The following is a 21744-nucleotide window of genomic DNA, read 5'->3' as shown; positions in this document are numbered from 1 at the left end:
TCAGAAGGGTAGGGAAAGGAAGAGGAAGGCAATAGTGATAGGGGACACTATAGTTAGGGGGTCAGGCAGGCGATTCTGTGGACGCAGGAAGGAAACTCAGATGGTAGCTTGCTTCCCAGGTGCCAGGGTCCGGGATGTTTTGGATCGTGTCCAAGATATCCTGCAGTGGGAGGGAGAACAGCCAGAGGTCGTGGTATATATTGGTACCAATGACATAGGTAGGAAAAGGGAAGAGGTCCTGAAAAAAAGACTACTGGGAGTTAGGAAGGAAGTTGAGAAGCAGGACCGCAAAGGTAGTAATCTCGGGATTACTGCCTGTGCCACGCGACAGTGAGTATAGGAATAGAATGAGGTGGAGGATAAATGCGTGGTTGAGGGGTTGGAGCAGGGGGCAGGGATTCAGATTTCTGGATCATTGGGACCTCTTTTGGGGCAGGTGTGACCTGTACAAAAAGGACGGGTTGCACTTGAATCCCAGGGGGACAAATATCCTGGCAGGGAGGTTTGCTAAGGCTACTGGGGAGAGTTTAAACCATAATTGTTGGGGGGTGGGAACCGAACTGAAGAGACTGGGGAAGAGGCAGTTGGCTCACAAATAGAGAAAGCTTGGAGACAGTGTGTGAGGGAGGATAGGCAGGTGATAAAGAAGAGATGCGCTCAGACGGAAGGTTTGAGATGTGTCAATTTTTACGCAAGGGGTATCGTGAACAAAGCGGATGAACTTAGAGCGTGGATCAGTACTTGGAGCTATGATGTGGTGGCCATTGCAGAAACTTGGATGGCTCAGAGACAGGAATGGTTACTTCAAGTGCCGGGTTTTAGATGTTTCAGAAAGGACAAGGAGGGAGGCAAGAGAAGTGAGGGCATGGCACTATTGATCAGAGGTAGTGTCACGGCTGCAGAAAAGGTGGGACCCGTACTCTTCGTGATTTTTATAAGTGACCTGGATGAAGAAGTGGAGGGATGGATTAGTAAGTTTGCTGATGACACAAAGGTTGGAGGTGTTGTGGACAGTGTGGAGGGCTGTCAGAGGTTACAGGAAGACATTGATAGGATGCAAAACTGGGCTGAGAAGAGGCAGATGGCATTCAACCCAGATATGTGTGAAGTGGTTAATTTTGGTAGGTGAAATATGATGGCAGAATATAGTTTTAATGGTAAGACTCTTGGCAGTGTGGAGGATCAGAGGGATTTTGGGGTCCAAGTCAATAGAACGCTCAAAGCAGCTGCGCAGGTCGACTCTGTGGTTAAGAAGGCATATTGGCCTTCATTAATCATGGAATTGAATTTAGGAGTTGAGAGGTAATGTTGCAGCTATATAGGACCCTGGTCAGACCCCACTTGGAGAACTGTGCTCAGTTCTGGTCGCCTCACTACAGGAAGGATGTGGAACCCATAGAAAGGGTGCAGAGGAGATTTACAAGGATGTTGCCTGGATTGGGGAACATGCCTTATAAAAACAGTTTGAGTGAACTCGGCCTTTTCTCCTTGGAGTGAGGGAGGATGAGTGGTGACCTGATAGAGGTGTATAAGATGATGAAAGGCATTGATCGTGTGGATGGGCAGAGGCTTTTTCCCAGGGCTGAAATGATTGCCCCAAAAGGACACAGGTTTAAGGTGCTAGGGAGTAGGTACAGAGGAGACGTCAGGGGTAAGTTTTTTATGCAGAGAGTGGTGAGTGCCTGGAATGGGCTGACGGCAACGGTGGTGGAGAAGGATACGATAGGGTCTTTTAAGAAACTTTTGGATAGGTACATGGAGCTTAGAAAAATAGAGGGCTATAGGTAAGCCTAGTAATTTCTAAGGCTGGGACATGTTCAGCACAACTTTGTGGGCCGAACGGCCTGTATTGTGCTGTAGGTTTTCTATGTTTCTAAGAGATAAGGTAAGGAAGGGCACTGGGATCACGGCAGGTGAGGTGGGGGGTCATAGGGGCCAATGAGCCGGTCAATGAGAGGGCACAGGGGCGGGATGGTGCAGCCTGAACCGGGGAAATTGTGGCACTGGGGTCCAGTTAAAGAAGAAGGCACAAGGCTAAGGTAAGTAGCCGCGCGGGTGTGTCATTGGGCCTAGCCGGCTTACCCCGTCAGCGTCCGTCAGGTTGATCTGGGACGAAGACGATGTTAAGCTCTGTGTGTCCGGTGACTCCGACATCTTCCGTGCTCCACCTCCCCGATCACCTGTCTCTGACCCTCTGCTGATAGTCCCGCCCAAACCTCACCGTAGCAACCGCCACCCTACGGGATGTTCTCCGCAGCTTACGTCATCGCGCACTTTGACAGACAGCTGCGGTAAACCAATCAGCTGCCTCTGATGCGGAAAGTTTGTTTGGCTGCCCGGAAGTGATTGACAGTGTGCGGACACACGGATTGGGAAGTGTTTGTATTGATATTCCTGCTCTGTGCATCCCAAAACTTCACTGCCTCTGAACCCTCTGTCAGAGGGATGTAGGGTCGTGAATTTCTCCTCGAAAGCAATGTCATTAGTCTTTTACCTGTTGTTGATAAATAGTGGTCATGCTTTCCAGGGTAATTCCAGTGATCTTCTGCAAAGCGAATCTCATATGCCAACTTGATAGCAAGTCTTTTTTTAACGGTTACTGAAGAGCAGGTGCTTACAACCACGTGCTGTTTCCTCGATACTGAACGACAAAGGCTACTTTCATGCGAATGTAGGGAATGCAAGACAACGCGACTCGGTCCCACGATCTTGCTCCAACTGACCTAATTCAAACCTCAGTTCCAAATTCCTGCTTGCACATTTGTAATGGTGATCCCTCATTTTTAAACATTAAAACCTGGATACAGATTGTCACAAGAGAAACCATCCTCTCCATATCGACTCTGTTAAAGACTCCTCGGGATTTAATATTAACTCGAGTAATCACCACCCCCAACCCTCACTCTCCAGACGCCCAACAGATCCCAGTTTAACCTATCAAAAGACAACTCGACTAATCCAAGTGGTAGTATACTTACGCTGAACCACTCCTGTTGCAGTGAAGTCGTTCCTCAGTTTAGGAGAGGTGCTGTACATAGTATTCCAGTTGTCTATCCTGATGAAGGGTCTTGCCTGGAAACATCAAACATCGTCTGTTTATTCACCCCCACAGATGCTGCCTGATCTGCTGACTTCCTGAAGCATCTTGTGCCTGCCGCTATAGATTCCAGCACTTGCAGAATCTCTTGTGTTTATGGTATTCAAGATTCAAAAGATTCAAAAAACTTTATTGTCATTCTAACCGTACATCAGTTCTGTAGGGCAGAATGAGACAGCGTTTCCCAGGAGCAGTTCAATCATAACATAACAAACGCAACACTAAATAATAGACATAACAATAAATAGTAAAACACAACAGCCACATGTCAGTTAAAATCAAATTATAAGTGTCCAGTGCAAGTTAAAAGTGTCCAAAGCAGAGTCAGGTAGAGCAGCTATTTAGCAGTCTGACTGCCTGTGGGAGGAAGCTGTTTAGTAGCCTTGTGGTTTTAGTTTTGATGCTCTTGTAACGTTTGCCTGATGGCAGAAGAACAAACAGTTCATGGAGAGGGTGTGAGGGGTCTTTAATGATGTACTGTGTCTTCTGGAGGCATCGACTCTGAAAGAGGTCTTGGACAGCAGGTAGGGAGACCCCAATAACCTTCTCTGCTCCCCTATTCCAGTCACCATCTTATCAATCCTACATAAGTGAAGCAAAATGTTTCCAACTTTTACATTCGGTATCACTCACATTAAACGATAACATTCTGGAGACACAAGTGACTGCAGATGATTTGACCTAGAGCACTAGGCGAGATGCTCGAGGAATTCAGTGAACCAGGCAACATCTATGGAAAGAAATAGCATTCTATGGGTGTCAAGAAATGTACAGGAGGCTTGACCCAAACGTAGAGTAATAGAGACAATTTAGCAATACACAATCATTTTCATAATAAATTGCAAAATATTAAGCAATGAGGGGCCTCAATGCAAGTGGGAAGTAGTCAATGCAGGGACTAATCCCCCATCTTTCTTATTGATAAAGATGAATCCTGCACCAGCTGGGGACCGGGATGGTCAAATGAAGCCGTGCTGTGGGGCATTAGCAATGTGGTCATTCATGGCTTGGGTCTCGGGAGGGGCGAGAGAGAACAGACGGCCTTGTGGAGAGGTGGTGCCTGGGAGGAGGTCAATCGTGCAGTTGTGTGATCTGTGAGGCGGCAGAATGCTGGCTTCCCTTTTACTGAAGGTGATGGTATTCCTGCAGGAGGCTGGTAAGGTTGAGGGTTTCCTCCACCTCCTTGGATTTACAGAGTGAAGTCAAGTGAGGTTGCAGGCAGGAGGTCCCGCTGAGGGGTCGCCAATTCAGCAGTGAGCCTAATGACCAGGAGAAGTGCGAGTCGTGACTGGAGAGAAGGGGTAGCCCAAGATGAGCAAAGTGTTGGATGATACAATAAGGAAGAATTGGATGGACTCGCGATGCTCTCTAGTGCGAATCTGCACAGGCCGTGTGCATGTTCTGACTATACCAGAGGTCCATCAATGGCTGTGATGCAGAAGAGGTGAGAGGTAGGCTTCGTAGGGAGTCCAAGCTGCACACACACGGTGTCCAGCCCAGAAAGTTGCCTTCTGCACCAGAATCCACCACAGACCTCAATGCACATAGAGCCATCAGGGTTTGAAGGAGTACAGAGAGAGAGAGTTGGGCTATGGTGCTGGAACAAGGGCTGGGGGTGGGGAGCAGCTCACTAGATGGTGGTGCCATTTTCCTAAATGCAGTAGCCATTAGATGTGTAGATGATTAGCAACTCCACAGTAAGCACACAAGTTGTTTCTCCACTGATGCTCATGCTTCTGGTGGGATTAAGAGAGCTGTCCCTAACTGCAAGGCATTGCAAATGAGTGTCCTGCAGCCTGAAATGGTTCTAGCAGGCTATCTGGAGGTTTGTTCCATAAGACACTTGTCAACACAGAAGACCAGAGCGATGAGGCTTTCAAGGTTAGTATGCAATTCCTGGGTAGGCGAGCACTCTGAGAGGCCATGATGATAATGAGCCAGCAGTGCTCTTGCAGTCCAGCTGCACACCACCGAGAAAGTGCCAAATTCCACATTGTAATCCAGCACGAAGTGTGAGCCTTGACTCAGGCAAAGTATCTGATTTGCTGTCTCCCCTTTCCACATTGATGGTTGAAACTGCTGCACATCTCAGCGGTGAATTCCTCATATTTATTGCAGATGGTGGTTTTATTGTCCCAGTTAGTGGCAGCCCAGGTCAGAACCTGCCTGTCAAGAGAGTTGAAGGTAATCTTGGATTGGTCTGTAGAAACAGAGTTGGCTGCAGCTCAAAGTGTAGGAAGCACTGGGACAGGAAACTGCAGCATCAAGTTGGGGATTCATCGATGCATTTAGGTACTGGAATCCAAAGCCCCAAGGGAGAAGTTTGCCTGTCACAGGGTTGCTGTAACATTATGGAGAGATGGTTGAAAGGGCAGAAGAAATGGTCAATGGTTTCCTGCTACTTCTGCATTGTGTACTCGTGTCGGCAGACAACTTCCACTTGAAGCAAACTCTGCTAGTTAATCACTGGTTCACCCATCCTGTCAGGAAATGTCGAGTAGGTTTGAGCCAAATACAGAGTAGCGGAGTGATTTGGCAGTGAGCAAACACTTTAGTCATAAACTGCAAAATAACAAGCCACGGGGGTGGGGGGGGCCACAAAACAAGAAAGAACGGATACTTAACATGACAAGGCAACATGGTAACTGAAGGCTAGGAGCAACTCATTGAGGCTAGCTAGTTCATATAAAAGTGAACAACTGTTATGGTTTGTAACTTCAAAACATTAAACTAATTCAAAGGAAGACAAAGGAGTCTGAAATGAGAGTCTAACTTCGTGTTTAAGCAGTGTGCATGCATCATGTGGTAGCGTGATGACATATGCAATTCGCATATTTTTACATATAACCATAATTAATTACATAAACAATGAAAAATGCTTAATTAAAAAATGTATTACAAGATTACTCAAATTTTACTGAAATATCAAGTACACACTCTCCCTGCTTAGCTATAAACTCCAACTCAATAGAGAATGCATCTCAACTATATACATAGTATATTATATAATGCAACTACTATCCTTAAGGTTGTTATAGCTGGGGGGTAGTAATGGCACAAGCTCCCGCTACCTATTAAATACTCCCAATGGCATGCGCTTAAAATAGCCTCTGACAATCACATCCAGCTCTTGCCCATTTCTACTGACAGGAGAAGGGGAAAGGTGAGTTACTGGTGCCTTAAAATCAGTTGCTTCAGTCAGATGAGGCTCATTAGCCGTGGTTGGCAGCTAATCTAGAAGGAAAACTCTGATCTCAAACCTCCGCTGCCTTGCGGCTATACCCACCCATGGGGAAGGCTTCAGGAGTAAATCCCGAGGGAAAAACCCAGAGCTGGAGTCCTACATTGGGTTCAAAGCTGACTGGCAACTCCTGCAATGCTGCTGGTACCAACTGTGCCAGTCTCCGCTGTTCCTTTGGGTTCATAAGAAGCATGGAGGGGGGAGCCTGCTACATGGGCAACAGCTTATTCTCCATATTGTACTGCCCAGGCTTGCATATCTAGACAGCTGGGATGCAATATCCATGGTTAACTCTGACCGATGGAGGTCTCAACCAACTATATACGGATATCCACAACATAGTAAATTTTAAATTGTCCCATTCAGCCTAAAGATTTAATTGCTGAGGAGGATCTCTTACTCTTGTGTGATAATGTCTTTCCTGAAGGGGGGGAATCACTCCCTTTAGCAGGTGAGACTTGTGGCTGTGAAAATAATCTCAGATTCTGGGGATTCTTCTGTGTTGGTTGTGGGAATTGACTCTGAGATTGCAGGAAATGGTTCACCTTTCTTTTTCTTCCTTTTTCTTTTTCTAGTTTGCGCATCTTGATCTTGGGAAGTTTCATTTAGTTCACTGGAGCATTCTCTTACTAATCCTTCTATTGCTCCATTTACAATCAGATCTCTCCTCTTGGTTTCCTCGTCCACAACATCATCTGACGAATCCTCTGTTTTCATTACTCCATTGACTCCTATCTTTTTGGCCTTCTATTTATCCAGCTGGGTTTTGGTTTTTACATCTATTTTTACAAGCAGCTTTTTGTCTTCCACTTGAAGTTCATGCAATAACATTAATCCATGTAGAGTAGATTCTGGTTCGTTAAACCTACAAAAGCCAAATGCTTATCACTTTCATGAAGCTCCTTAAGCTTACTTTCAGTTTAAAACCAAGCTACGTTTCACAAGTAACTTTTTGATCAACAAATTAGAAGCTTTCTCAGATATGTTATCTACAAAAGCTGTTGTACTCGGGCTATGCTTTTGTCACTTTCACAATTCCTCTGAGCATGATCCTTCCTTGGTCCAATATGCTTTCCAACCAGAGGCACAGAGGTAGGCACCAACACCTGTTTGTCCTCTGTTGGGCAACAATTCCTGGTGTTTAGCATGGTGACAGTTGTGGCATCATCCAGTGACCTTGTTAACTCACTTTCAGTTGACTTTGTTGCAGGGAATGTGGTATGCAAATTGTGGATGGATCTCCACTCAAGTTTTAATTGTTTCAGACAATCATGTCCCCACAATGCTGGTCCTCCTGTTTTTACCGCATACAAACTCAATGTGGCGTATTGGTTGTTTTATTTCACTGTCACGAGTATCATTCCCATAGGATATTTTCTCCAATATGAGTTCTCAGTAGGATCTTGCAGGCTTCAGTTTAGTATCTACGAAATGCTGTTCAGACTCATTTTATGGAATGACTGCACCAGCTGAGCCAGATTCCAATTCCATTTTAATTAATTTAACCACAAAGAAGAGAAAATCTGCAGATGCTAAAAATCCAAGTATCACACACAAAATGCTGGAGGAACTCAGCAGACCAGGCAGTATCTATGGAAAAAAGTCTCGGCTTGAAATGTTGACTGTATTTTTTTCCATAGATGTTGCCTGGCCTGTTGAGTTCCTCCAGCATTTTGTGTGTGTTACTTAATTAATTGAATGTTCATTTCTGACGTACAACATATTGCCTGTCCATTGTAAATTTTCACACTGTAAACCTTAAGGCTACACTGCCCAATATCACGCTCATCATTATCAGATTGGTCACTAACAGCATGCAGATTAGTGCATTTGTCGAAACTGCAACTTGACTTTTTATCTTTTTCTCTTCCCTGTGCAGTCCATTTATTTGCGGCTGCCTGACAACACTCTCTTTGTATGTGTTCTACTATGGTGCAAGTTTCACCGTGAAACCTACATTAGTCTGGTGTATGTGAGCCCCTGCCAGGCTGACCTGTGTATAGATGCTGCAATATTGCTCATGGTCACCCTCATCCTTGACTGCAACTCCACTGTGCCTCTGTCATTACCATCCGAAACTCACTGATTATGTATGCTAAATTTTTCTGTTTACTGCCTTGTTTTTAACTCAACAGTCTCCGCATCTGCTGGGCTGTTTTTTTCACTCACCATTCCTCACTGCAGTGTTTTTCAATTTGAATGGCTTGTTGCACTTCAACAGGTTGCTGGCCATCTTGGGTTTGTTTTTAAAAATATCTCGTCACCACTGTTATGTTTTGTAACTTCAAAACATTAAACTAATTCAAAGGAAGAAAGGCGAGTCCAAAATATGAGTCTACTTTACGCGAGGCATATGCAATTCATGCATTTTTGCATATAACCATAAAAATTATATAAACAACAAAGAATGATTAAACAAACAATATGTTTACAAAATTACTCCAGTATTACTATAATATTAAATACACAACAACAAGGACTGTGGATAAGAGCTGGGTTTTAGTAGGTTGCAGGTTATTAGTTGGAAATGAGTGGCAGGTAACTTGTGACTTCTGTTAGCTGGGTGGAGGCTTGGAGGTGTCTGCCTGTGCAGGCCTGACAATTAGATTTTATTAATTACTTAATGTGACTGTATTTTGAAAATTGTGCACCAGAATACCCAAATACCTGTATCTCGGAGACTGACAATTTCTTATTATTTAAATGCTATGTTTTCTTCTCTCAGTTTTTCTACTAATCTGAACAATAACTCAGTTTGCTAGAATTTTTGTTCACTCACTTAATCTCTGTATATTCCTTTATAGCCCCCTCTTTATTACTGCTTCACAATTTACATTCCTACTCTTTCAGTCAGCTGAAAATTTAGGCACCATACCTTTAGTCCTTTTATGCAAGCATACTATTTAAATTGTAATAAGTTGAGACCCCAACCCTGTTCCTGTGTCATGCCATCAAAGGCATATTTATGTTTACTTTCTTTTTTCCTGTTTGCAAGTCAGTCATCTATCCACAACAATATGTAATCTTCTGCACTTGAGCCTTTATTTTCTACAGCTGGCATGGTACATCATCAAATGCTTTTGGTAATCTTGGTACATCTGCTGATTTCTCTTTGTCCACTGCATGTGTTATTTTTCTCAAAAAAATCAATGAATTCGTCAAACGTTGCTTCCTTTTTGTGAAGCAATGGCTACTTTGAGTTGTCTGATTATCATAATGCTTTTCTTAGTGATGCAATGTATCATCTTTAATAATAGCTGCTAATACTTTCCCAATGATGCATATTAAGCCAACTGGCCAATAGGTTCCTCTTCTTCCCTCTCTTTTTCAAGAATCTAATCATTATATTCAATTTCTTGACTGAGACTTGAGTTCTAAGTCTCCCAACATACAGCTATAAGTATAGTTAATTGTGAGCTATATTGATAGTTTGATTTGCAAATTGAAATGAAGATCCAGAAGTGAAGAGCAAAAATTCAATAGGCGGAAATAACTGGATATGCGGTTCAGGCTAATTCTGCTATCTGCTTATATAAATAGAGAAAAAAAGATAGTGGTACATCATCCTCTGGCAGTGAATTAAAGGACATCTTTACATCATATCTTTAAATTAGTAAATAATCTTCATAAATCCATAAAATATTTGGAAAAATATTGTTATGATCATAATTGAATACAGACAATCAATCGATCATTATTTTATTGCTTTTTAAAAAAATTCACAGAACTCTGCACTACTTGGTCATCGCAATGTACAAGAGAGTGATTGACTTGAAGTGCCTGAGATATATATACAGTCTCTTCAATCACATTCCAATGTCAATTTTGATACAACTATTATAGGTACTGACAATTAACAGAATATGTTCAGTGTTTCACAAAAGTGCAAACCTAAATTTGAAAGAATAATTGAAAGGATTTTATTCTAGCAAGCAGCAAAAAGAATGCTTCTAATGTGTACAATGTAACAAATAAAAAGTGTCATTAGGTCTGGCATCAGTAAGTCTCAGAATTGACCCGATTTTAGGTCAATACATTATAAAATGGAAATCAATTGTGTATATAAATTTAATGATTTGTTACATGTAATTCCAGAGATACGCATTTTAACAAATGAATAGAATTTTCAATAAACAGTATACTGTTGAATCACAAGGCAACTCCCAAATGAATATGCTAAATCTGTTTCCAAGATAAAGGTCCCGATCCTGTCCTGATGAAGGGTCCCGACCCGAAATGTCTGCAGTCCATTTCCTTCCATAGATGCTGATTGACCAGCTGAGTTCCTCCAGTATTTTGTGTGTTGCTCCAGATTCCCAGCATCTGCAGTCTTTTGTTGGACAAAGAAGTTATCTGCTAACTCCAGACTTTATCTTTGCAGATCAAGGTATCAAAATGACTCACAGTTAGTTATACTCTTAGTTGTATGTTGGGAGACTTAGCATTCAAGTCTCAGTCAAGAAATTGAAAATGGTGTGCTGCGTTTTCGTGTAGATTCATCAAAATGAAGGACATCTCAAAAAAAAGGCACCGATCATTAAGGACCCCCATCATCCAGGACATGTTACCACCAGGGAGGAAGTACCGGAGCCTGAAGAATACGCTCAACGATTCTGGGATAGCTTCGTCCCCTTTGCCGTCAGATTTCTGTAGTCCATGAACAATATGTCACCACTTTTATCTGAATATGGGCTATTTATTTAATGTAACTTTTGAATGTATATATATTTATTGTAAAAATGTAACTTTTGAATGTATATATATTTACTGTAAATTACAGTTTTAATTATTATGTATTGCAATGTACTGCTGCCGCTAAACATCGAATTTCATGACATGTGCCGTGACGTTAAACCTGATTCTCATTCTGATTATTGGTAACATCGCCTCAGTCAGCTTCTGGACTCAACAACCACTTTTCTGTTTTTGTTTCTGAATTCCCGCATTTGTAGTTTTTCGCTCCAATAGCGTTACATAATACTATACTTTATTTTTGGATGGAATGATCCACCAACCTGATTTATTAACTCTGCATGACCTATTTATTATTTCCCGGATTTTCTCGCTTGATTATTTCAGATTTACAGCACCTGCATTTTTTAAAACTTTTTTTTTATCACTGTGGTATTTAATTAAGAGCTCGCTTGGTTTAAACCGGATTGGAAGTGTCATGGTGCTGAGAAGGAAAATGTCTCTAGTTTAAATAAACTGATAACTTCGTCAATTTCAAGTAGGGTTTTCCAACTCTTCACTTTGTTGACGCTAAAATGAAACAGGGTCACCGTTACCAGTAGCTGAATAAATAAAGCCGAAAACACCCCTCATTGTCTAGCGTAATTTAACGGATAAAATTAATGTCCTTTGTGCAATAAATACAAGCGCAGAGGGAAATCAACTGTGAACCGATTAACACAGTTTGAATCAGCATTTTGAAAACGGATGAGAAACGATAAGTGATAGTGGGAAAACAAATTCAATTACTTTATTGCGGCGACATTGTTTCACTCTCGGTTTATCCGACACTGATGTATTCAAATTTCAAAGTGCACCACTTGAATGTACTGCAAAGAAACCGGTGTACGGACCCAAAGCAGGGTAACGGTGTCATTGGACTGGCCATACAGATCACATGATGGTTAACCAAGGCAACCAGCAACAGTTTACATTTCCGTCTGCGAAGCCAGTTGGTTTCCTGAGATTCTCCCATTGAACTTCGTGTGCGAGACAAAAAGACACGGACACTGCCACCAAAAAGACAGTTCTTCCAGCTGCTGGGTAGTCTGGGTTCGACAGCACTTCCATCAAGGTACTCTTAAGCTTCTCAAAGATAATCTTCTGCACACAAAGTTGTGAGTGTTCTTGTCGGAAAAATGTCCCTTTCTCGCTGATGGCCTTTGTGGATACCGATTAAAGGTCCAAATAATACCGGCATAACTTGGTAATATTTTAGAACCAAAGCATCACGAATCAATTGGAATTGAAATCTCGTGTATAGATCTCGCAAAAGAGAGGGCATACAACAAAGCAAAATTTACAGGGAAGACAGAGGTTTGGGAAGCTTTTACAACCTTACAGAGAGCAACTAAAAAAAATTCATTAGGATTAGGAAGGAAAATACGAAAGCAAGCTAACAAACAATAGCCAGGTAGATAGTAAAAGCATTTTCAAGTATGCAAAAAAGAGAGATGAGAGTGGATATAGGCCTGCTAGAAAATGAGGCTGGAGAAATAATAATTGGGGCCAAGGAGATGGCATATGAACTGACTGAGTATTTTGCATCACTCTTCACTGTGGAAGACACTAGCAGTCTGTTAGATGTTGAAGGGTGTGAGAGAAGAGAAGTGAGTGTAGTTACTATTACAAGGGAGAAGGTGCTCGAAAAGTATATAAGTTACCCGGACCAGATGAACTGCATCCTAGGGTGTCATGGTCCAGTCCGTGAAGTCTGCATTCCGATCCATGGTCCGGTCCATCGATCCGTATTCCAGGTTTTCCGGTTTTCCATTGTTCTGTAGGATGCTCTAATTGAGGCACATGATTCTCATTTACACAGATACATAAATACCTCTGGAGACCAGGGCTTGGCTGCTGGATTGTTCCTGTCAAAACCATCCCATCCCATCCCATCCCATCCCATCCCATCCCATCCCATCCGAAGCCTTGCCTATTCTTGTCGTCAAGCTCTTCTGCCGGAGCAAGGCTGGAGCCTTGCTGTGTCTAGTTAAGGAACTGTCTTTTGTTGTTTGGAACTGTCTCTGTGTCCATGCCTTCACTAGGTAGGTCCGGCTGTTTGCCGCTACCTTGTGTTGGGAACCACCTCTGTGTCCATGCCTTTGCTGGGTAGGTCCAGCCATTTACCACTACCTTTAGTTGGGAACCATCTTGTCATGTTCAGAATTCTGTGTATGAGTCCTGGCCCTACGTCTTGTTCCCAAGGAGGGGTCCTGGCTCCGTGTTCCTGTCTCTCAATACCAAGGCTCTGTGTTCCGCGCTCCTGTCTCTCAAGACTAAGGCTCTGTGTTCTGCGTTCCTGTCTATCAAGACCAAGGCTCTGTGTTCTGCATTCCTGTCTCCCAAGATTACCAAGGTTCTGTGTTCCAGTCTCCCAAGTCCAAGTCTGAGCTTTGTGTCCTCATCCAGTGCTAGTGCCTTGTCCTGCCCTGGAGTCCCGTGTCCTGCCGTCACGTCCAGTCCTGTTGCCTTGCCACATCTTGTCCTCGCCTAGTTCCAGGGTCCGAGCCCGAGTCAAGACCCAGGTTTTGGGTCCTTCTCCAGTTTCTGGCTCAGAGTCCAAGCCCAGGCTCCTAGTTCCCAGTTCCTTGTCCTGGTCCTGCTTTCCTAGCCCAAGTCTGTGTTCCTGTCCCAGCTCTCTAGTCAAGTCCTGTTCCTAGTACTTCTGTGCCTGTGTCTTGCATTTGGGTCCGCTCCCAGCGTTCCCCCCCCCCCCCACCCGCATGACATAGGGTTCTGAAAGAGATAGTGGTAGAGATTGTGGACGCATTTGTAATAATTTTCAAAAATCATTGGTATCTGGCTTGGTACCAGAGGACTAGAAAATTGCAAATGTAACTCCACTCTTTAAGAAAGGAGGAAGACAGCAGAAAGGAAATTATAGACCAGTTAGCCTGACCTCAATGGTTGTGAAGATGTTGGAGTCAATTGTTAAGGATGAGGTGATGGAGTACTTGGTGACACATGACAAGTTAGGACAAAGTCAGCGTGGTTTCCATAAGGGAAGATATTGCCTAACGAACCTGTTGGAATTCTTGGAGGAGATTACACATGGGATAGATAAAGGGGATGCATTAGATGTTGTATATTTGGTCTTTCAGAAGGCCTTTAACAAGGTGTCACACGTGAGGCTGCTTACCAAGTTAAAAGCCCATGATATTACAGGAAAACTACAGGCACGGTTAGAGAATTGGCTGATTGGTAGGAGGCAGCAAGTGGGAATAAAAGGATCTTTTTCTGGTTGGCTGCCAGTGACTAGTGGTGTTCCACAGGGGTTGGTGTTGGGACCACTTCTTTTTACGCTGTATATCAATGATTTAGATGATGGAATAGATGGCTTTGTTGCCAAGTTTGCAGATGATTCAAAGACTGGTGGAGGGGCAGGCAGTGGTGAGAAAGCAGGTAAGCTGCTGAAGGACTTAGACAGATTAGGAGAATGGGTGAGACAGTGGTAAATGAAATATAATGTTGGAAAATGCATGGTGATGCACTTTGATTGCAGAAATAAATGTGAAGACTATTTTCTAAACGGGCAGAAAATCCAAAAATCTGGGATGTATAGGGACTTGGGAGTTCTTGTGCAGAACACTGTAAAGGTTAACTTGCAGGTAAAGTTGGTGGTGAGGAAGTCGAATGCAATGTTAGCGTTAATTTCAAGAGGTCTAGAATATAAGAGCAAGGATGTGATGCTGAAGCTTTATAAAGCACTAGAGAGGCCTCACTTTGAGTATTGTGAGCAATTTTGGGCTCCTCATCTAAGAAATTTGTGCTGGTGTTGTAGAGGATTCAGAGGAGGTTCACAAGGATGATTCTGGGAACAAAAGTTTTATCATACGAGGAATGTTTAATCGCTTTGGGTCTGTACTCACTGGAATTTAGGAGGATGAGGAGGGATCCCATAGAAACCTTTCAAATGTTGAAAGGCCTAGGCAGAGTAGATGTGGAAAGGATTTTTCCCATGGTGGGGGAGTCTAGGACAAGAGGGCACAACCTTAGGATAGAGGGTTGTCCATTTAAAACAGATGTGGAGAAATTTCTTTAGCCAGAGGATGGTGAATTTGTGGAATTTATTACCACAGGCAGCTGTGGAGGCTAGGTTTTTGAGTGTATTTAAGACAGAGCTTGATAGGTTCTTGATTGGATAAGGCATCAAAGGTTACAGGGAGAGGCCGGGGAAAGGGGATGAGGAGGGGGAGAAAGGATCAGCCATGATTGAATGGTGGAGCAGACTCAGTGGCCAATTGGCCTAATTCTGCTCAAATGTCTTATGGGTTTCCAAGACAAATTTTTATTTGATTTAAAAAAAAAATCTCTATATAATCATAATTTGGTATTATCATTAAGGAAATTGATTACAGAATATTTATTTCTGCGCAAAGTATTCAATTTTCCTCAAGTGGAATAAAAGTAATATTTGATAGCAAAGTGACACAGTTTCAATTTTACAAAATATTAGGGATGACTATAAAACATTGTTAGTAAAAATTGACAGTGAAGATTTTTAATTTCCACATGATTCCAGAAAGAAAACCCTTTGAAAGATATCTAGTTGGCATATTTTTAATTGTAAAGTTTGAGATTTTTTTTTACACAGCATACTCATGTACCCGCATTCTCAGCACAAACCATGTAATTCTCTTTATATACATAAAAATTTGCTTGACATAATATCGGAGGGTATTTCCCCATACAGCCATTGTGACATTTTCACACAGTGAATCCTTCAGTATGAGGTCCTGAACCTACAACATTTGGCCATGTCATAGTGGAAGACTACAAAGTGCCAGGCAGACAACTTGGCAACTTACACCGAGCTAAAACTGTTATGGACGCAGTTACAATTTGTCTCACTGGGGTCTTCCAAGAACAGAATATAGAGCATGTGCAAATTTTCGATGTCAGCTTAAACAAAGAACTCAGCATCTTTCCAAGATGGAGATGGAAGATGGCTGCCACAAGGGCAATGTGTGATGATGAGATTAAAACCCCAGACATATATGAAGGTTTCACAGGGAGGGGCCCTCCTCGCAGCACAACCAAGCAATGTCTTGTCCTGTTTGTTTCAAAGTTTTGGTGATTAGGCACTAGGCTGGTCTATTTAGGAAACCAATAGACAGAATCCACTGCCCCCCCACGCCTTTTTCTGCAGTGCTTAAAGCACTTTCCATGCAAACCACTGCCTGACTGAGTTATGTTAGCAGGTGTTTGCCTCTGTCAGCATTTGTATAAGGGACAAGTGAGAATGGTGGAGTCTAAATGAATGGAATGTTTCATGACAACATAAGCAGGCCCAATGGCAGGTAGCATCTCAGAACATGGTAACATTTGGTACCCAGAGTGTATGCATAGCTAGATGAAGGCTATCCAGAGTCCAAGCCTGTGCTCTACACTCAAAGTACAACACTGTGGAGGGATGATGAAGGACATCTGTGGATGTCGGGCTGCTCTGGATTGGTAGGTTCCAAGATCAGATGTCCATAAGGCCCAAGGAGGCACTAGAGCCAGTCAGTTGACAAGCCTGGAGTTCGGGATCCTTTTCATAAGCTAGTCTGGGGTGGTTGAGGCTAAAGATTATCATCTGAAAGTCCAACAGAAGTCCAGAAGTTGAAGTCCAATGCCTAAAGCCTGGAGACTGGAGAATGGAGGCATGTTCTGTAGTTGCAGGACTGTCTGCAAGTGAAAGGTGGGTGGGTAGAAGGGAGTAAAGAGGCTTGTTTTGATGTTTGTTGTGTTCTCTGTTGTTCTGCTGTGTACTGAGGGCATGCTATGTAGGTGCCGGAATGTGTGGAAACACATGCTGGCTGACCCAGGACATCCTCAGATTATGTTGATTGTTAACACAAAGAATACATTTCACTATATGTTTCCATGTGCAGGTGATACATAAATCTAAATCTGATCTGAATCTAATGCAGCCACATATAAAGGTAGCCATCAGGGTGAGAGCTATTTGGCACATCCACCCCCCTCCAATTATTAAAAGATTTACATGTTATATTTCTGAGGACATTGTCCCTTTTTCGATATTGTGGATGATGCTGGGGTGATTGCAGCAGCACAGACACAGGATCTGAGTAACATCAGGGCCTGCAGCAAGAACACTTTAAACCCAGTGACCAGGTTCTTGCATTATTTCCACAATCCCAGCTTCCATTTTATCTCCTCTATGAAGTCTACCCAGACTTTATGAAAGTCCTGACTCCTCTGAACAACATTCACAGAACCTTCAGATAATCACACCCAGTGGTGAAGGAAACAGAAAAAATAGTCAGACCAGATGACAATGATTGATTATTTATTTATATATTTATACAATATCACTAACTTTTTCTCTGAAACTAACTCAATCCCTGAAACCAATTGGAATTGCTTATATATGCTCATCAGTCTGTGGCTAAGCAGTGCATTTGAGCAGGAGGTGGCAGCATTGCCCATGAATAGGGAAGTACATGGGACCTTCTGGTACTCTTCAAGTCCCTAGTTTCTTGCACCTGACTGATGCTAAGTATTGAAAAGACCACATTTCTTTCAATCCCATTAAGAAATTGGTTGGCAGTGCCAGATTCAGTCCAGTCACCATATTTAAGAGTTGATTTCAGAGACCCAATTCCCAACAAAATTACGAAGGAAATAATTGGTTGATTAGTGTTTGCACTGAACAAAACTTCACAGGGAAAAATTATCTCCAATGGTTTACCTTGAATGTCACATGCTTGGAAGGCGATCATTCCATGACTGAATTGAAATTAGCCCCAGACATCAAAAACTAAATCCAATCACCTGTGCAATCTGGTCCCCCAGCTGATAATCATTTAAGCTCAATCTTCTAAAAACATGGAAATTGCTCTCATCTGAGCAAATATAATTTAAAAGTTATTTGTTAAACTGCAGTACATGGACGAAGATAAATTTTAGCAACCACCAAAGTTATCGCTGGGGAGGCTGGTGTTAGCTCCATCATGGGCACTAGCCACCTCATCATCGAGGACATCTTCAAAAGGCAATGTCTCAAAAAGGCAACATCCATCATTAAGGACCTCCACCTCCCTGGATTTACTGTCTTCTCATTATTTCCATCAGAGTGGAGTCACAGGAACCTAGACACACACTCAACTTTTTAGGAACAGCTACTCCCCTCAGCCATCAAATTTTTGAATGGCCATAAACACGACCTACATATTTCAAATTATAATTTATGGTACTGTATATTTTTTATATTACTCTGCACTGGTGCCACAAAACACCAAATTTCACAACATATAGTAGTTATAATAAACCTGATTCTGATTAATAAGATGCTGCAGTGGTACAAGAAAATATGTCAATAGATGATGAAAGTGGATTGAATTTTGCAAACATTGTTAATTTCCATTTCAGTCAGGAGTGGGACAAATGGCTGGAAAGAAGAAAGAAACAATACTGCAGGTACGACTAGGAAATTAAATAAACGGCTGCAATCTAAAGGTTCCATTGGATTTGTTACCTACTTTTATTAATAATAAAACATTGTAAAACTATCCCAAATAATTTTCATCATGTACATTGATCTAAAACTTCTAGATTGTTACTCAATACAAAGTCTAAAAATGTCCTTTTTAGTTGTACTCTAAAATGGACACAAGAGGGCCATTGTGCTATGTCAACGAAGGGTGCTTGTGAGGTTGAGTGTAAAGGAAAAGGAATTGTAAAAACAGCAAGGACTCCCCCAACAGGTTCATTTGACTTCATACACATAACTTAATGTCAATCGTTACTGTAAGCTCATAAGGGCAATGTAAAAGCTTTTCAACAAAATCAGAATTTAAGAATTCCAGCAGGAATTTTCAAGGACTTGGGAAGCTCGCCAGTAAAATGGAGATGAGGCTGAGGTGCATTTGATAAGATGTTTCAAATTCGGATTGCTCAATCTCAATGAATGCTCAATATAGGATGTCTCATTTCCAACTAACAAACATTTTGCAAGCAGTTCTTGTGAAGTCCAGGGGTCAATCTATGACACAAGCAGAATGCAGGGGAGTACTGTGCATACCCACACAAGGACATTAGGCAGTGAAGACTAATGTTATCCAGTAAAGTGGTGTTGTGTTGGCTTTGGATCTCCAATACGCAGACTATGGCTCACAGGATGAGGTAGTCAGGATGGATGGGAGAGACAGAGGTGTCAGCAGAATATGACACTGGAATGAGGGGCACAAATGAGACAGGCATATGAGAGGGGCATAACAGGGAGAGCAGGCACAGGAGAGAGGATGAAGCAGAAGGGGGAGGAGCAATAAAGAGTGGGCCAGTAGAGAGAGGGACAATAACAAAGAGGCAGCAGAGAAGGTCCACAAAAGCATGAAAGGGAATTATCAGAAAGGAGGATTATTGGAGGGAAGTGCTTGAAAGAGAGAGAGAGAGTGTGTAGGAGGAAAATGCACAGAAAGATGGCATACTGAGTGGAATGACAGTGGAAAGAGGATGGGAGAAGTAGAGGATGGGAGAAGTAGAGCAGGCAGGGGTACAGGAAGAGGTTGTACATGAGGGAGATGCATGAGAGAGAGAGAGAGAGAGAGAGAAGCATGGAAGGGAAATATAGGGGAGGATGGTGCAGAGTTCAGTGGTGTCCTGGAGCGAACTGAGCAGAATGCAGAATGGAAGTAAAACGGATGGGCAGAGGTTGGTGGAAGAGAAACACCCAGGAAATAAAAGTATGGGGGCTCATCATCCCCTTCGAAAGTGGTATTATGGAGGAAAAACAGCTTAGAGATGGAGCATCCATCACTAGGCCATCCGAGCATACTTGGCAAAGTCACAGTCTTGATAAGCCGGGTTTTCTTGGTTCAGTGATCCGTAAAACATGGTCAACAGAAGTGTGTCAGAGCTAATCATAAGCCATTTGCAAAGCTTGTGATTCTTTCATATCGATCCGAGGGGGATGCATAAATATTATGTTTTCCATTTCTGCCACTGCCTGTATGGAGTTTTTCACGTTCTCCCTGTGACTGTGTGGGCTTCCTCCAAATGCTTGGGTTTCCTGAAACAGTCCAAAGATGTACCAGTTGGTAGGTTATTTAGTCATTGTAAGTTGTTCTGTGATTAGGCTAGGATTAAATTGGGGGATTGCTCGGTGGCGCAGCTCGAAGGGTTGGAAGGGCCTATTCTATGCTGTATCTCAATAAATAAACAAGCAACAACCTCATTGTGAGCTCCACAAACTGTGGGAGCCATTTCTACTTCTTAGCCTTTTATATACCTTTTTTTTTTCTCCTAACAAAAAATGAAAGAGCACATCCATGAGTGAATCACAGGAATTTTGTCTATCCGGTGAATTCACTACACAAATAATCTGAGGGACAGGGTGGGCTGTGAGGACAATGCAGACAGGCTGTGGGAAGCAGAGTCACATGGCAGGTAGTACTGTAGCTCCCGGTCCCAGAAGCCTGTGTTCCATCCTGGCCTTTAGTGCTGTCTGTGTAGAGTTTCCTCTGTGACCTTGGGAGTCTTCTCATTTGTTTCCCTCATCACAAATGTATGCCAGTTGGTAGGTTAATTGGTTCCTGTAAATTGCCCCTACTGTAAGTGGGTGGTTGAAGGACCAGGATGGGCAAGTCATATAATACTCACTCACTTACTTAAGCCCATCATCCCTACTGGGGCATAGGCCACCGACAGCAGCCTGCCAGAGTCCTCAGTTCAGGGCCAGTTTTCCAAGTTGCAGCCCATCAAAAATTCTTCCTCTCCCAGGGATGAAGTCTCTGGAACTCCTGCAGCTATGGTGTTTTTTTAATGGAATGAAGTAGCTTGCCCCATGCCCAATCCTCCTGCTTTTGTAGCTGGGCTTGGGACTGCCCAATGGCAGAGTTATGTCAGACAATAGGTTGCAGGGATTTACAGTAAGGTGGAATGGATTTGATAGGATTGCCTTGGGATTTGACACGGAGTCCTTTTTTATATGGTGAGATGTAGAAGAGGTCTATGGTCAGAGAGACCTGGGAGTCCTCGAATATGAATGACTAAGACTTAATATGTAGGTACATAAAAGTAATTAGGAACTCAAACAATATGTGGGCCTTCATTGCAAGAAGATTTGAGTGTAGGAGTATTGCTCCAATTATAAAGAGTCTCGATAATTTCTCCTATCTAAAGAATAAATTCCTTATAATAGTGGAAGTTTAGCAAAGATTTAATCGTTAATTCCTAGAATGGCAGATTTTCCATATGAGGAGAGGTTATGAGAGGTGATTTCATTGAAATACACAGAATTTGAATAGGTAGATGGATAATGTTTTCCATGGTTGGGGTGTCAATAACAGGGCCATTCAGGACAGAGATGAGAAGAAATTTCTTTCCTCCATTGGTAATGAATTCACTGTATAAGAGGACCTTGGAGGCTCCATTTTTAGAGTATATTCAAGTTGGAGATTAATATGCTTTTTGTTGTTAATGAAATCAAAGGATATAGCACTAGTGCAGAACTGTGATCCTGAGGCAGAATATGAATTGTGTTTTGAAACTTCAAAACATTGAACTTATTTGAAGGATGACACAAGAGTATGAAATGTGGGCCTAGCTTCAAGTTTACTTTAAGTGAAGTGTGCATATATCACATGGTAGCGTGATGATGTATGCAATTAATGCATTTTTACATATAACCCATAATTATTGAATTTCAACCAGCCAGGAGTGCTTAATC

General features: G+C 42.5%; 2 protein-coding genes across 6 annotated transcripts in view; one reads left to right on the top strand and one right to left on the bottom strand.

The window, feature by feature from the left end:
- vps8 (VPS8 subunit of CORVET complex) overlaps nucleotides 1-2271 on the bottom strand; it is a 662306-nt gene extending 660035 nt beyond the window's left edge. Inside the window, exon 1 of one of the 2 annotated variants that reach the window (XM_072261484.1) lies at nucleotides 2083-2271. In XM_072261484.1, coding sequence (XP_072117585.1) covers nucleotides 2083-2154 — 72 coding nt within the window. In that variant the 5' untranslated portion in view covers nucleotides 2155-2271. The remainder of the gene's footprint in view (nucleotides 1-2082) is intronic. The other variant, XM_072261483.1, reaches the window with a different exon arrangement.
- Nucleotides 2272-12054: 9783 nt separating this feature from the next.
- LOC140199418 (thioredoxin domain-containing protein 6-like) overlaps nucleotides 12055-21744 on the top strand; it is a 75612-nt gene continuing 65922 nt past the window's right edge. For all 4 annotated transcript variants that reach the window (XM_072261482.1, XM_072261479.1, XM_072261481.1 and 1 more), the window contains exons 1-2: nucleotides 12055-12144; nucleotides 18447-18494. In XM_072261482.1, the coding sequence (XP_072117583.1) occupies nucleotides 18462-18494 (33 nt within the window). In that variant the 5' untranslated portion in view covers nucleotides 12055-12144; nucleotides 18447-18461. The remainder of the gene's footprint in view (nucleotides 12145-18446; nucleotides 18495-21744) is intronic.

The sequence above is a fragment of the Mobula birostris genome, chromosome 6 (genome assembly GCF_030028105.1).
Source record: "Mobula birostris isolate sMobBir1 chromosome 6, sMobBir1.hap1, whole genome shotgun sequence".
Lineage (NCBI taxonomy): Eukaryota > Metazoa > Chordata > Chondrichthyes > Myliobatiformes > Myliobatidae > Mobula > Mobula birostris.
The sequence above is the reverse complement of the archived record's forward strand: the minus strand, read 5'-3'. Positions and strand labels throughout refer to the sequence as shown.